At 42.1% G+C, this 16020-nt stretch overlaps 1 protein-coding gene across 8 annotated transcripts in view; it reads left to right on the top strand.

The window, feature by feature from the left end:
- The window catches only part of Wdfy4 (WDFY family member 4), a 274400-nt gene that overhangs the window by 132950 nt on the left and 125430 nt on the right, over window positions 1–16020 (top strand). For all 8 annotated transcript variants that reach the window (XM_015498911.2, XM_048807497.1, XM_048807491.1 and 5 more), the window contains one exon: window positions 1300–1436. In XM_015498911.2, the coding sequence (XP_015354397.1) occupies window positions 1300–1436 (137 nt within the window). The remainder of the gene's footprint in view (window positions 1–1299; window positions 1437–16020) is intronic.

Raw genomic sequence — 16020 nt, 5'->3', positions numbered from 1 at the left:
TTAAAACTTTTTTTTTAGTTATAGATGGCACAATATCTTTATTTTATTTATTTATTTTTATGTGGTGCTGAGGATAGAACCCAGTGCCTCATGTGTGCAAGGCAAGTGCTCTACCACTGAGCTATAGTCCCAGCCCATTAATTTTGTTTCTAAGGAGGTCCTTGCTCTCAAATTATGGCTCCTATCCTTATTTTAAGTATTTTAGCATTATAAAATTCAGAGTGATTCAAGACTTTATTTTTTTTCCGTCTAAGTGCCCTGGACCATCCAGAGGTATGGAAACTTTATTTAACTAGCTTTTCAAGTTAGTCCAGGCAAATATGTATGTACATATCTGCCTTAGTCTATTTGTACTGCTTAAAGAAAATAATCACAAAATAGATAATTTATAAATAATAGTTATTCGCTCACAATCCTGAATGCTAGGGAGTCCAAGTTACAGGCACCATAAGATTCATTGTCTGGTAAAGGCTCTTTCTGCTTTCAAAGTAGCACCTTGTTGCTACATCCTCTGGAGGGAAGGGACACTATATCCTCATATGGTGAAAGGGTTGAAAGAACAAAAGGGCCCAGACTACTTTCCTCCAGTCCTTTTATAAGGCACTATAGATTCAGGAGGGCATGGCCCTCATGACTTCATCACCTCCTAAAACAATATACTTCTTAATACAGCCACAGTGGGAATTAAGTATCCACATCAATTTTGGAGGGAATATATTTAAACCATAGCAATAATTATGTACTTACATATACAAGTTGAAGCCAAAATGTCAGATTGCACTTTAGGGAAAAGTATGATAAAATTGGATACATATACCCATGCAAATACAATGGAATAAAAAGGCAAGATGGACCTTTAACTTACAAATGGCTCTCTTTTGGCCAACAACCAATATTGAGCAGTTTCTTTGTTCTAGGTGCTATATACACATAATTTTGTGTAATCTTCATGATACCCCCATGAGTTTAGATATGATTTATTCCCATTTTACAGGATGAGAAAACTGAGGCAAGGCAACATTAGCTAACTTGTCCAATATCTCACTAAGTATCAGAAAGTCATGGAGCTAGAAGTTTAAGCTAGGTCTGGTGACCCCAAAGTCCACACTGTGTTTCTTAGCCAAGGGAGTACCAGAATATGTCAGTGTGAGCCACAGCCTGGGCCGTTTCCCTTATTGGATTTAGGCACACTATGCTTGTATCCCCTGGCTGGCCCTTTGAAAGACAAGCCAGCTGTCAAAATAGTGTATGTTCTCCTTTCAACTTCAACTCTAATGTTCTTTGCTTCTCTGTCTCCAGCATCTGAGAAGAAGTCACTGGCCAGTCGCTCGAGTGTCACACACCAAAGCAAAGTTGCTTCATGGAGTGAGAGCCTGTCCTCAGCCATGAGGCTGATGCCTGGGCGGCAGGCCAGGGACCCTGAGTGCAAGGCCGAGGTGAGCCCACACTCCTTTTCCTTAGAGATTGTCAGGCATTGTCTTTAAGCCTCACGAGTCTCTTTTCTGTTGTCTATCACTGGACGTGATCTAATGCCATGTTCTCTGAGTGCCTGAGGGTGTGTGTGTGGTTCCCAGTTGAGGCTACATGCAGTGAAGCCGGGTGGTAAGCAGGTTTTAATGTCAAGTGAATGTGGGCTCCCTTTTGGTGCCAGGAACAGGTGTTCCTTACGGGATTGAAAACTAAGCCCGTTCTTCTTCCCATTCTCTTTGGAGTTAACGTGTGTTCAGAGGGAACTAGTCGATGCTCAGCAGGACCAGGGTGTGTAAGCACATCTAGGGGGACTAAACCTGACTGTCTAGGTGGCTCCATTTCTAGGAGACGCAGTGATGGGCCTGCTTGACTGTGTGGGGCAGAGTCATTGAGGTTTTCCTAATCTGCTTTTTGAAAGCCATGTAACAAAATCATTCCCAAACTCAGTGACTCCAAAGAATTTGGAGCACAGTAAGAGAATAGGGTCTCTGCTCCATGATGTCTACAAATCAGCTGGAATCTGAATTAGTCAGTTTTTCAACACTGTGACCAAAATACTGAGCAAGAACAAATTAAAGGATGAAAAGTTTATTTGAGCTTACAGTTTCAGAGGTTCAGTCCACAATTGGCCAATTCTGTTGTTCTGTACACCAAGGAAGAGAGGTGTGGCAGGAAAATGGTACAAAAGCTTATCACCTTATACTAACCAGGACACAGAGAGAGAGGGGGGGAGGGAGGGGGTAGGGGAGAGAGAGAGAGAGAGAGAGAGAGAGAGAGAGAGAGAGGAGACAGGGACAAAAATATATAATCCCTAAGGCATCTCTGCAGTGACCCACTTCCTCTAGCCATGCCCCACCTGCCTATAGTTACCCCTCAGTAATCCATTCAAATTATTAATACATCAAATGCATTAACCCACTGATTAGGTCCTAGCTTTCATTATCTAATCTAATTTTACGTCTTACATTAACATAGGAGCTTTGGGTGGGGGGGACACCTTATATCCAAACCACAATAGGATCATCAAGAACCCAAATACTTAGACACCTGGTGTTTGCTGCTGTCTTTAAGTTGACACTTTAGCTGGGACTTTGGCTGGAACACCTACACATAGCCTCTCCATATGAACTGGGCTTTCTTACAACATGATGGCAGAATTTCCAGAGGTAGTGATGAAAGGGTAGTGGGGGAGGAACGAATGAGAACACACACCAGGCCAAAGCCACACTGCTTTTCATGACCTCTCTTCAGATATCACATTGTTGAGACAGGCAGAGTTCTGCTCAGGTTCCAGGGAAGAGAACAGGACTCCACCTCCCATATAGGAGTGGCAAATTTCTACATGAACATGTGAGCTTGGAGGTACTGCTGGGGCTCTTTGGAAAGCACAATCAGACTTGTTTTCCCCAATGCTGGGGTCATGGACTTATCTTTAGAGGCAGACTTGTTGCTGCTGGATAAGATCTTAGGGTCAGGAGACTCTGGAACAAATTCCTTAATTTCCCTGAGTCTTTATCTCCTTATCTCTACAATGGAGCACATCACTATAGGAAGAGGAAAGGGCCCCCCAGGGAGATGCAGCAGATAGCTGACATAGTCTACCTCTCAGCCTGTGCAACTTGGGAAATGAGGTGAAGCCCAAGCTCTACCACTCAGAATGGGCACTGGTCAGTGACTGGGAGACACAGCCAACAGATGAGTAGAAGGGAGGAGGAAAGGGCTGCCTGCAGCTGCCCACGAAGCTGGGGAAGGAGGCTTTCTTCCTACCAAAACCTAGGAATCATAGTCTCCCGGGGAACAAGGAGAAAGAACCTAAACATGGAAGGGAAGACCAGAAATGAGCTTGACTGGGCTGCCCTGCCACCTGGTGCTGAGAAGTGAGGAGAAAGCCTGCTCTCATCCAGGCTGCGTCCTGAGGGGCACTGGTGTTTTGAACACACTTCTCATTCATCTGTTTAACAAATATTTATGTTGAGTACTCACTTTATGCCCTGTTTTAAACACTAAGGTTACCTTGGAGAACAAAACTGATATATTCTCTGCATTTATGGACCTGGATTCTAGGGAGTGAAGGTAGATGATAAGTAGATAGATAAATTTGTAAATGTTGGAGGTGTGGCTTGCAATCAGGAAAAATTTAGCAGCATAAAGGGAAGAAGGCAGAGAGAGAGGTGCCCAGATATTTAGATGGAGGAGGTTCGCAAAATTGTTTCTAACAAGGGGTTATTGGAGATTTGAGAAAGAACATGATCCAAGTGAGGCTCAAGAAGAGAACAGGTCAGGCTGAGAGGACATTACATCATGGCACTGAGGCAGGCACATACTGGGTGTCCCAGGGCAGCAAAGGCTTGTGTGGCTGCACTGAGATGGATAGAGGCATCTGCGGTCACCGCAGCTTCCAGGCAGCCATGGAGAATGTCTCCCTGAGCTTTTAGCACCAGGAAGAACTGTGTGCTTCCAGCAACTCAGTGGAAGAAATTTTGTAACTGATTGTGTTTTTCTCTTGGATCTGGAATATGGATACTCAAAAGCTTAAAGAGATAAGCATGGTCCGGCTTTTGGAACTGCACCCATGTTATGGGATAAATTTCTGTAACACACACACACACACACACACACTCACACACACAATTTGTTTGACACCTCCCTTCCCCTTGACCTTCACTTTCTCTTTCATTTGATTTATATATCCTTTCAACACCTTAAAATATTTTGTGCAGTTTTAAAGACAAATTAATTTTGGAACAAAGGGTACTATATTTTAATTTTAAAAAATTAACCTTTTATGGGCAGCAGGCTACATCAGTAACTCAGCCTGGGCTGGACACAGCGCCTGCCATGCAGCAGGCCCTTAGAGAATGAGCATGCAGGGGTTCCGAAGGAGGAAATAGAAGGCTCCCCCTCCTTTCACTGAGATGAAACTCACCAGCCTTCAGACCCCACATCCATCACTCATCTCCATGAGCTGCCTTTGTCGCTACCAGAAGGCACAAGTTCTCAGGTACATATGTACACTGTGATGTCATAGGATAAGAGCATCAACTATTTGCCCTGGGGTCTGTTTAATTATTTTTAAAAATTAATTTTGATTATTACAGCTGATTACACCTCAGTGAGCAATGTAATTGATATTTTCTAATGTATCCCAAGGAACATTTTGTACAACACGCTTTTTGTTGTTGAAGGTTAAAGACTCCGTTATTGGTTTTTCCCTAAATATGCCCACATCATTAGTCCCTCCAGTGAGGAGGTCGCCATCTGGAAAAAGCAGCATGGAGACATTATTCAGGCACAAGTGCATGAAATTGGTGTTTTTGCATCTTCTGTCTCTCTTCTGGAAAGAAGAGGCTTGTAATTAAAGGAGTTGATATTGGAGGAAGCATTATTCATTTGGTGTTATTCCTTATCATGTCAGCTGCTGACAGCTCTATAGCACTGATAAATTGTTCCAGGGAGTGAGACATATGATATAGGATTCATAATTTTTCTTACCTATCTTCATTTTCAGCAGAAAATGTTTACTTCTTGGCAGGTGAACAACTTTGAAGCAAGGTCTATTTGATACATGCTCTTTTTTAAATAGATACTATTTCTTCTTTTCCCCTGACTCCATTTCACTTCCTTCTGGAATCAGACTATGGAGTCACCATCTCTAGCATGGCAAAGGCTGAGGGTGTTCGCTTGTTGGACAGAGGATGTGTGCTTGGGCTCCCTTGAGGTCACCAAAATTCAACTCAGGGTGTTCTGGAATCTTGTTCACCCTTGGTTTGGAGAAATTCAGGGTGCACACTCTTGCCAGCCATTTCTCTTCCTAGCAGGAGTGTGACTTGACAGGGGTGTGGAAAGTATGTGGTTAAGAAGGTTCTGTGGAACTCTGCAGAGCATGAGGATGAATAAGAGCCAGAGGAATAGGGGTGGGAGTGCAGGGCTACTTCTTGACCCTAAAAGGATAAACACAATCCTGACCTTGTGTCTTGTTGGGCAGTGTGAGCTAGACTTCACCCCACTTTTCCCCTAGAACCAACTGCCCACTGTAGATATGTAGATGCTTCCTATGTAAGGAGCCAGGTGGGTTTCACATGATAGGGAGGCCCACAGGCCACCCTTCAACCAAAATTTGGACATTGTATAGAGGAGCTCGACACCCCATGTCCACCACACTTCCATGGTTTGGGAGATGGATGGGAGAGCTTCCATTTCCTATTTTTAATGCCATTTGTCAGAAAACTGAAATAGCTCATAGAAGGAAGTTGGGGCCTATGAAAATTAGCAGAAGGGAAACTGGAAGGCACCAGAAGACTGAGGCTGACATACCGGGGTTGCTAAAATACCACAGATGAACTTTTGTAGCACTTGTACCTTTGCCCTGGCAAGGTCTAGACATTTGCCCCATGGTGACTTGGGGTTCCTCTAAAGATGGCCTCTTGCCCAGACATTGGATGCACCAGCACCCTTGTGAGACTAGCAGGGCCCATCCATAGCCATCTACTCCTTACCTGGTCACACACCAGGCCTGCTGTCTCCCAGCCACAGCCATGAAGCCATCTCTGTCCCTGGAGGAGGACAAGGTGCTGAAACCAGCAAATCAGTAACAATTCCATGAAAGGCAGCCCTTTCTGAGGTCCATAGCCAAGGGTCTGACATTTGTAAACATCCACTCTGAGCACTTCATCCATTATCTCTTTAAAACAAATCCTTGTGGAAATTTTCAAACACATACTACAGAAGAAGAAAAAATACTAACAATGGTTCCCTATGTATCTATCCATCACTTCAACAGTTGTGAACCCTTACGGCCTCCCTGTCACTACCCATTTTCAGATTGTACCCTGAATAATTCTGAAGCAGTATCCTAGACAATTGATCTTTACATGTGTAACTATTTCTGAACACTTATTTTCTCTTTAAAGAAATCATGAAAGCCAAATAAAAATTGCCGAAAAGAAAGCAAATGTGCAGAACTGGAAGGCTCTGGCAATTGTCAGGGGAGTGATCAAGCAGTTCTTGGGTCTTCTTGGCTGCCATTGTTAGGTTTGCATTGTCCCCTGCTGATGAGGGGTGATGACCTTGCTGGGGCCCACAGGTCATTGAGCCACAGAGAACCACTTGTCAGAGTTTCAGGAAGAGGGAAAACGAGGTCCTCCCATGGCAAGGCTGCCTTCCAGGTTAATGCTTTGTCTTCTCTGGGATTGTGGGAATGAATAGCACTAGAGGTGGGTAGCTCTTGAGGGGTGACAAGCCCCTGATTTCAGTACTTTGGGACTGAAAAGTGCATGATCAGGAGAACCCCAGAGGTGAAAATGGATTTTTGAAAATAGCCAGAATGGAAATGAGTGGTAGATTAGAGGGGAAGAGCCAAGAAGTCAAAACGTCACTGTGAAAATAGAGATCAGAATTCTCAGAGATGTCCTGTTATAAAAGAGAGAAAGATGAACATGTTTAAAAGCTTGCAGGAACTTTGAAAACCTGAAATTCAGATCACCTGCTGTATATTTTTACATTAGAGTGTAATAAATGCAAGATAATGTTTGTGGGGTAGAGAGAGTAGGGGCTTCTGTAAGAGATGAATGTAACTTTAAAAGAGATGTTTGGGATCTGGTGGCCTGAATTAGTGACCCAGAACGCCTGAATACATGGACTGTATAAGAAATTGCAATTCTGTACTCTTGGAACATTCTGTTCTGTTTAATGTAGGAAAAGTTATGGGAACAAATAATTAAATAGAATAAAACCACCCAGAAGCAAAAAAAAAAAAAAAATTGTACTTGGAAAGTATAAATTGCTTTACTGGTGTGAGTGCTATTACTAAGACCTTCTGCTAACTGGGATCTTGATTTTCTTAATTGTGGTGGGCAAGACTGCCAAAGATTTACTGTCCCTGGGTGCTTTTCCAGAGATAAGTGACCCCAAAGTACTGTAGCTCTTTGCAGCCTGATCTTGGAGCTCTTTCTTATGCTGTCTAAGCCAGGACTATTTCCAGAAAGGACTTCCATTATACTCTGGTTGTGGTTGGTATTCTGAGGATAGGAAGAGAAAAATAATGAAGTCCAATATTTTATTTTTAAACATTAGAAGTTTCCTTTCTCACTTGGACTAAAAGTACATGTAGCGTGTGTCAGAGTCCTCAGTCTTGCAGAGAGCTGTGTTACAGTGTCACACCCAGAATGTGAAGTGCCAGGTGATGAAGTTGGGGGGTCATGAACTGGGGACCCCTGCAGGATTGTGGAAATCTGGCCAGGTTGTAGAGGTGGGGGAGAAGGGAGAAAATTAGCTCTTTAGGTTTTCTTTCAGTGGTTTGGCCTCTTAACCAGGGCCCTTTTCTCTCATTTCCTCTCTTCCCTGAACTGACACACACATGAATACACAACATACACACACTCCCACATCCAATTCTCTAAACCCATTCTCTAAATGCCATCAGTGAGAATTGAGCTGGGAAGAGCTGGTTTGAACAAGAGACTCCATACCATAACTGCTCAGGAACAGCATAGTCACATGTCACTTAAGGAAGATACATTCTCAGAAATGCATCCTTCAATCAGGTGATTTGTTGTTTGAACATCTATAATGTCTGAACATCTGTAAGTGCACTTATGCAAACCTAAATGGTATAGCTACAACACACCCAGGCTGCCTGGCAGATGTATGGCATAGCCTATTGCTCTCAGAGCCACGATGAACAAAACAACATGATTAAGTCAAGCACATGATAAAATGATACAAAGAGCAATGATAAACTTGAGGCAGATGAGGCTGCTGCTGGTATAACAGATCATACTGTTTTTTAAAAAATATTTTTTAGTTGTTGATGGACCTTTATTTATTTGTATGTGGTGCTGAGAATCGAACCCTGTGTCTCTTGCATGCTAGGTAAGTGCATTACCACTGAGTCACAACCCCAGCCCCGAGCATACTGTTTTATAGGTGATGTTTTTATCAAGTAGAAGGAATACAATCTAAAATAACTATTAAAAGTAGATTATGGTAAATACATAAATGAGCTACATAGTTGTTTATAATCACTACGGAGCATTACATACTGTACATACAGTTGGTTTGTTTACATCACTAACATGAACAATGTGTGGGTTGTGACACTAGGTCAGCTATGGTGTCAATGGGTGATGGTAATTATTCAGCTCCTGAATGATCTTATGGAAGCAACGTAGTATGTGTGGTCTGTTATTGGTCAGAATGCTGTCATGCCACGTGTGACTGTAGTTACTCACAGCAGAGGTTTTGTAAAAGTAGCAGCAACCATCACAGTGTTAGTATCCACAACAGGGGGTAGGACAGCATCAGACTGATGGAAGACAGTGGGCATTCTTTTTCCATTTTAAGCAAGTCTTAAATGTCACTAGTCTATCATAAACCCCTGTTACAGGAGTTTGAAAAATAGATGTAAATGAACAAAGCAAACACTGATACCTTTAATGATGTTTCTTTACCAAGTGCATCATTTGTGAGACATCTTTATCTTCATAATAGAAGGATAATTAACATCACTAATTATCTAATTAAGTTCATTAGGCATCCACCAACAGTGCACCGTGAAGTTGACATTATGTTCTACTGTCAACAAATGCTTTTGATTTCTTAGGAAGTAATTAAAATGTAAATTAGCATGCGATTATATGCACAGGGGAAGTTTTGAATCAGATATTCATTTCAAAACTGCTTAGAGCAACATAGATTTTTTTTCTTCTTCTTCAATAAAAGCAGTCATTTTACTATTAGCGGTGTATATTAAAGTTGCCATTTGGCTGTTCAACGTTTGAATAAGAGCAAGATTTTCTATTACATGACACGGAGCATTGAGCTGATATATTTGTTGTTGTGCTTTGTGTTTTTTTCTTATTTGATCATTTTATTTAATATGTTTGTTTATGGTGTGTCCTTTGTGTTCAAAAGAGAATACACTAATTTTTTTTCTTCTGAAAAATTCCCGTAAATTTAAAATCTCTAGCCAAGCTTGCACTTTAAAGATGTTTTAGGAAAAATCTTTTAATGTAGCCTTCCTGCCAGTTAGGTTAGGGAATGTAATCAATGATTTGATGAGAGCAGGTTAGGTATGTCCCCCTCCTTACCCATGAGAGAAACAACTTATCAAACTTGTGGTTCAGCTGTTTTTGGTTCCAACCAAGTTTACATTTTTTTTTTCTGCTTTCTTTGGGCAGCCCCTTAGCTTCTGGTGAACCATGACATCTGGAATGAGCATACTAAATGCAGTAGCATCCTTAGGTTAAGAACTTGGAATATCACCAAGTCCCTGGATACCTATGAAAAAGAAAAAATTCCCAAGATAGAAGCCACCAAGTTGAAAGTCTCAGTGCTTTGAACAATCCTGATTGAATTCTGAAATGCCCTTCTCTTATTAAAGTGGACTGTCCAGCGCAGGGGATGCCCTCTCTTTCATCATCCCATATGAAAATATTGGCCATTTGAACATTGAGCTGATGTTATCTGACTCAAATGAAAAGGAAAATTCTTCTCTCATGACACCTGACTCCCTCAATCTCTTCTTGGATGGGTTTTCTAGGAATGATTGGTGCTGAAATGTCCCTTGCTTTGTGTAAAGATTTCAGTCAAATTCTGAGAATACACAGGCCTAGGACAGACTGTCTTTTCCCCTTGAAAGTATCAAGTCAGGGCCTGGCTATGAATAGAGCTAGCTGAACCACTAGCTGTCCATTGATGTGGGTGTAGACAGGTATCCTGATGGTCCAAGCAGATTGCATCTGGTCTCCCAGGGTGTTCAGGCAACCTGATTACACCATGGGTTAGGGTGGACCTGAGACCTCTGGCCTGCAGTGAGCTGTGGCATCACTATCCAGATCACTGACCTGCACCAGGACCAAGGTGGGGGTCTATGAGGTGGGTCCTGACCTCTGTCTGAGCTTTGTGGTAAGCTGTGAGTTGTGCTATGGTCTGCATTCATCTGAGGAAGGTCACCCTCTCATTCATCCACCCAGAAGAGCTCCTTTTGCTCATTCATGAAAATTACAATAGCCAGCCAAAAAAACCCCTAAAATTACTAAAAGAATTCCACTGTTAAAAATCAGATAATTCTGATCAGATGTGAGCAAACATTTACCTTGTCTAGCCAATAGAAATTTCTCTATAAGGTTTTTCCTTTTGAATGTTTTTTTAACTTACTATAAAATGTAGCCTGCCATGTCATAACTTAAGCTTGCAAAATCCACATGCAAAATGAATAATCAACAGCAGCAGTAATTTGCTTTATCCCATGATTACAATTTTCTATTGCTACCTGAATTCTTCCTTGCTCAGAACTTCACTAAGGGATGATGCTCACTGTAGGCTTCATCACCTGTGAGTGGCAGAAAGTCACCTCTGACTACACTTGGTCATTTGTCATCAGGAGAGCTGGGGTTAAAGCTGGTTTGCTTGAACCCATCCTAGCAAGCAGGCACTAAAGTTATGCAAGTTTCATAAATTAATGGAATATTTTCCACCTGAGGTCACCATTGCCCATTGCAAGGTGTATCATATCTAAATCATACTTTTAAAAGTACTTAGGGAAAGATGGTCAGTTCCTGCTCCAAAGACTTCTACCCAAACAGACATGCCTAGTCTGAAGACTTAACTAAATCTTCTCACCTCCTTCTGCTGGTTATTTACTGGCTCTCTTTCCTTTTTCTTCTATAGTGACTTATTTTATTAAAGTCAGGTTAATTATGTTTATTTCTATATACAATGGATATCATGGAGAAATATTTCAGTAATTTAAGATCCCAGTTTGTAGCTCAACTCCAATATTTTAATGTCCATAATAAATACTTTACCATATGTAATTCAGTGCATAAATTTATTGAGTAGACATAGCATTGCTTGCTAAGAATGTAAAGATAAATAACACATAGCCCTAATTTAAAGAATCCATGTGGTATTGTTATTTATCTACCTAGTTAGATGGCCTGCAAGAAGAGTCACAGTAGATGGGTTTCAGGAAAAAAAAAAAAAAAAGGTGGTATCTGTACAAATAATTTAATAAATAAAAGCAGATTTGAAATTAATTCAGGAATTTGACAATTTAAAGGAAAACTGGGGCAAGTCCTTTTGAAAACTAAACGTAGTCCTTTATTTGAAAGGATAATTATGCCTAGGATCTATTTAAGGTTCAGATTTGTGTTCACTGGGTTTCCTAATGAGAGGTATACCTGCAATCTGAAAACTGAATTGTGGTGAGGGCAAGATATTTTCATCCCAGGAAATGCTTTCAGTTTTTAAAAATTATGACTTATGAGGGCAACACATTTTTTTAATTTCTCTTAATTTAAATATTTAAAACTTAATATATTCATCAATGCAAAAAAAAAAAAAAAAGTCTTAGCATTCCAAAAGACAGAAGTGTCCCAAACTATATAAATGATAAAACGGCAGATGGTCGTGGAGTGGAGAATCAGTCTGGGGCCCTCCCGAGGCGCTGCTGCCATTCACAACCCGCTAGGCGCCCTGCTCGTAGCCCCGCCACCGAGGCGCCTGTCGCGTGAGTTACAGCCGCGTTCTCGCCCTGGGACCCATCTATTATGAGAAACCATTTTGGTTAATTAAAAAAGTCTTTCAAAGTCTCAGAACAGGAAGTTCAGAAATTTTCTTCTCTTTGCCATCCTTGATGGGGGTTGATGAAAACTTGGCTCGCTGGCCTGACAAAGGAGGGAGGAAGACAGATGGAAGGTGGAGGGGAGAGTGGGGGCAGAAGAAGAAAGCATTCAGGTCAGTCGTGGGTGGGCCAAGAGTGAGTGTCAGAGGTCGCTGGGCTCACCTAGCATAGCAGAACCAATGAAGAAAATGGCTTAGATCCTTGAGTAAATAGAAGGTGTAACTGAGCAAGCCAGGGTGGGACCAGTACTTGATTAGTGTGTTTCTGCATCTAGGACCCACTATAAGGATTTGGATGACAATTGAGTAAAACAGATAATGCACCTTCTGTCTGTCTGAGGGGAAACAGACTGGAAGCAAAAATAAATAGGTGAGAAAATATTAGGTAATAGGAAATAACCTGAAGGACATATATGATCTGCTGGACACTGGCTGGTCATTGCTGTAGTTTGGAAGGTGTGAGAAAGCTTCTCCGGGGAAGTGATAATGGGTTGAGAGTAAAGAAGAGCCCTGCAACTGCTGGGGATAAGAGCTTGGGAAGGACTCATCTAGGGCTATGGCTTGAGGATGGGAATGACTTCATATTCTGAGAACAGAGAGAGATCCTGTGGGCAAAGTACAGAGATCAAATGGAGGAATTTGATCTTCCCAGAGGGTAGAGGAGGGTAGTAGAAACCAGTTGCCAAGCATCATCCCAAGTTTTTCAGGGATTCAGAGAGTGTATCTATGCTTTGACTCCATCTGCTTCTCCATTTCCATTCTTCTCTAGCTCTCCATTGCTTATCTACTAAACACCCATTCCCACTCTAAGCAATTTTTCCCGCAACATTCCACATGCATTTATTGATTTCCTACCATATCCCAGGACCTTGGGTTAAGGCTAAAGGAATCTGATGAGAAAAGGTACAATCCCTAACTGTAACGCCTTCCTTCTAAGGCTTTTTAAGGAAAGTGAAATTATGATGTAATAGGAGGTTCCTAGAAGAGAAACTGTGTAAGTAGGTTTTAGAGGAGCGTGGCCTGAGATTCAGAGGGGCAGCGGGAGAAAAAACAATGTAAGGACAGATTGGTGGTGAGGAAGAGAAATAAAGGGACATTCAATCATGACCATCTGCCTTGTGGTCAGTTGATGGCTTAGAATTGCTGGACTATCATATCTGGTTTAACTTAACTTAATTTGCTGTATTTATTTGTATTCTTGAAGATTTATAGCACTTTTAAATGAGGATACATGCAATAAAGAAATGAGATCAGGAAAAAAATAATAATAAAAGAAAGTCAATTCATGGGTAACTGAGATCATAAATATTCAATCTGTAAAGATTGAGCATCAACACTGGGTTCAGCTTTCTGTATGCCATCATGGACTGGAGGCAGGAGAGTTCACATATTGATTCCTCCTGTATCAGCTGTGCTTCTTCCAAGAGGCAGGCCCTGGACTTAAGAATAGGGTTGCTAGGTGAACAAAGCAGATGGTCCCTGCCTAGTAGCTTCCTTTGCCACACCCTATCTTTATGCCATCCTCACTTTGAGTTTTTAAAGATCAGACCTAATAATGTCATGTCCCTGATCAAAACCCGTTATTGGGTCCCACGATGTCCAGGGTAGATTCAGACCCATCATCACGCAGTAAGATGCCTTGTTCAGCTGACCTTGACTATTTCCAAGTTCATTTCTTGCCACAGTCCTGCAGAGTCTTTGCTCCTATTAGACCCACTTTCCTATGTTGTAATAATGTACCCTTTGTTTCTCCCATCCCTATCTTTGGGCAAATATGGTCCTGTCTGCTTAGATTTCACTCCACTCCCCTGCCCCCCAGCTATTGGAAAAACAGGAGTACTTCAAGAACACTGTCCCTTCTGACAGCATGCCAAGTCTTCTCCAGTATGGCTATGATCCTGAGGGACTCCTCTCTATAAAAGAGTAATTTTCTTATTACCCCATGCAGAAGAGTTTCAAAGCACTGATGGGCCACCTGTGTACCCTGCTCATCTCCAAGGTGCTTGGGCCAGGACAATACCTAGACCAGGGCAGGAACTGGGACTCACTGACTGAAAAGAGACTTTGAAAATAAACCAGGCCTATCTATTTTTTATACATAATGGCTGCATCTATGAGGGCCCAACCTAAGGGAGAAGAAAGGTTTTCATTTGCCAGGTTACTTGGGAACCTCATGCAGACCAACAAGGGCCTTCTACAGTCCAGTCCTGCATGGGCCCCAAGAGTGCCAGGGTGAGCAGATGGGTGCATCATCCTGAAGAGCAGGTGGGCTGTGGGTGGCCTTAGGAAATCCCGCCATGGGCCCAGGTAGCAGCAGTGCTGTCCTCAATACTGTCCTCAGGGGTCAGGTTAAAGGTTCTATGCTGGAGGCTGGCAGTGACCAGAGGTCCTGGCCGAGGGTGTTGCTCTCCTTAAAGACTAAAGAAGGAATCTTTTCTTTTTTCTTTTTTTTCTTTTGGTACCAGGGATTGAACTCAGGAGCACTCGACCACTGAGTCACATCTGCAGCCCTATGTTATATTTAGAGACAGAGTCTCACTGAGTTGCTTAGCATTTCACTTTTGCTGAGGCTGGCTTTGAACTCTCAATCCTGCTTCAGCCTCCCGAGCCGCTGGGATTACAGGCATGTGCCACCGTGCCCAGTTAAAAAAGGAACCTTCCGGGTAAACTCCAGTCTCTGTTTACGTTCTGAGAAATGTCTGTTGCGGTATTCAGGTGCCTCAGGGCCAGGAATTATTTGGAGTGAAAGCACCTGTACATGTCGAGCATCCTTAGCCAAAAAAATCCCAATTCCAAGTTTTCCAAGGTCCAAAACCTTTTGAACACTGGCATGATGTTACTAGTGGAAGATTCCATATCTGGTTTGTGATGGGTCAAATTAGATGAAATTACCTTCAAGGTATGTGGATAAGGTATATATAAAATATAAATTATTTTAATGTTTGTATTCATGAGATAGCCCCCAAGATATCTCATTATGTATATGCAAATACTCTGAAGTCTGAAAAAATACAAAATCAGAAACACACTGATCCCAAGCATTTTGGATAAGGGGTACTGGCCCTCTATCAGTCCTCTCAGGCTGCCATAAAAAATAAAAAAATACCACCCCCTGGGCAGCTTAAATAACAGACATTTCTGTTTTCACAGTTCTGGATGATAGAGGACAAAGTGCCAGAAGCACTGGTTTGGTGTCTTTTGGAGCCCATTTTGATTCCTTCTTGGTTCATACATGGCTTCTTCTCACTACATGCCTCTGGTGCCTCTTACTTTTCCAAGGACCCCAGTCAGATTGGATTAGGGCCTGCACTAATAGCATCTATTAAGCTCAGTCACCTCCTTAACGGACCTATCTCCAAATGCAAGTCACCTTCTGAAGTGGTAGGGGTTAGGACCTCAACATATGAGCTTGTGGGGGATGGTACTGTTCATTCCCTAATAGTGTGCCTCCTGATTAGGGGGAAGATGTTTCTATGGGTGCAGATCCCAGGGTAGGTCTTCACACCTCCATCTCTCCTCTGGATGCCTTTCTATATCACTACATTTTGGCCCCAGCCTCGGAAAGTAAGACTTTACAGCATAATTTCCAAGAAAGAGTCTGAGAGAGATTCTCAGTCTGAGAGAAGAAACCAAGTTCAGGAAAGGCCAGCCTAGTGGCACCCCCATCCATCTGAGCCACACAGAGGTCCTGACACCCAAAGAGGAGGATGGCTTCCTTAAGAAGGCTGACTATCTGCAATTTTAAAACATCCATCCTCAGCCCTACCAGAGTGGGTTTTTTTTTTTTCAAGTAGTCATTCTCTGTGTACTCATGATGATTGAATTTAATAAAAACATCACAGTTCAAAAAAGACAAATTAGAAACCACTGTTCATCTTAGAAATTAATATGTGAGTGAATTTAACAAGAGATGAATTGCACTGTGGT

Source organism: Marmota marmota, unplaced genomic scaffold (genome assembly GCF_001458135.2).
Source record: "Marmota marmota marmota unplaced genomic scaffold, marMar, whole genome shotgun sequence".
Taxonomy (NCBI): Eukaryota; Metazoa; Chordata; class Mammalia; order Rodentia; family Sciuridae; genus Marmota; species Marmota marmota.
This window is presented reverse-complemented; position numbering and strand designations above follow the sequence as displayed.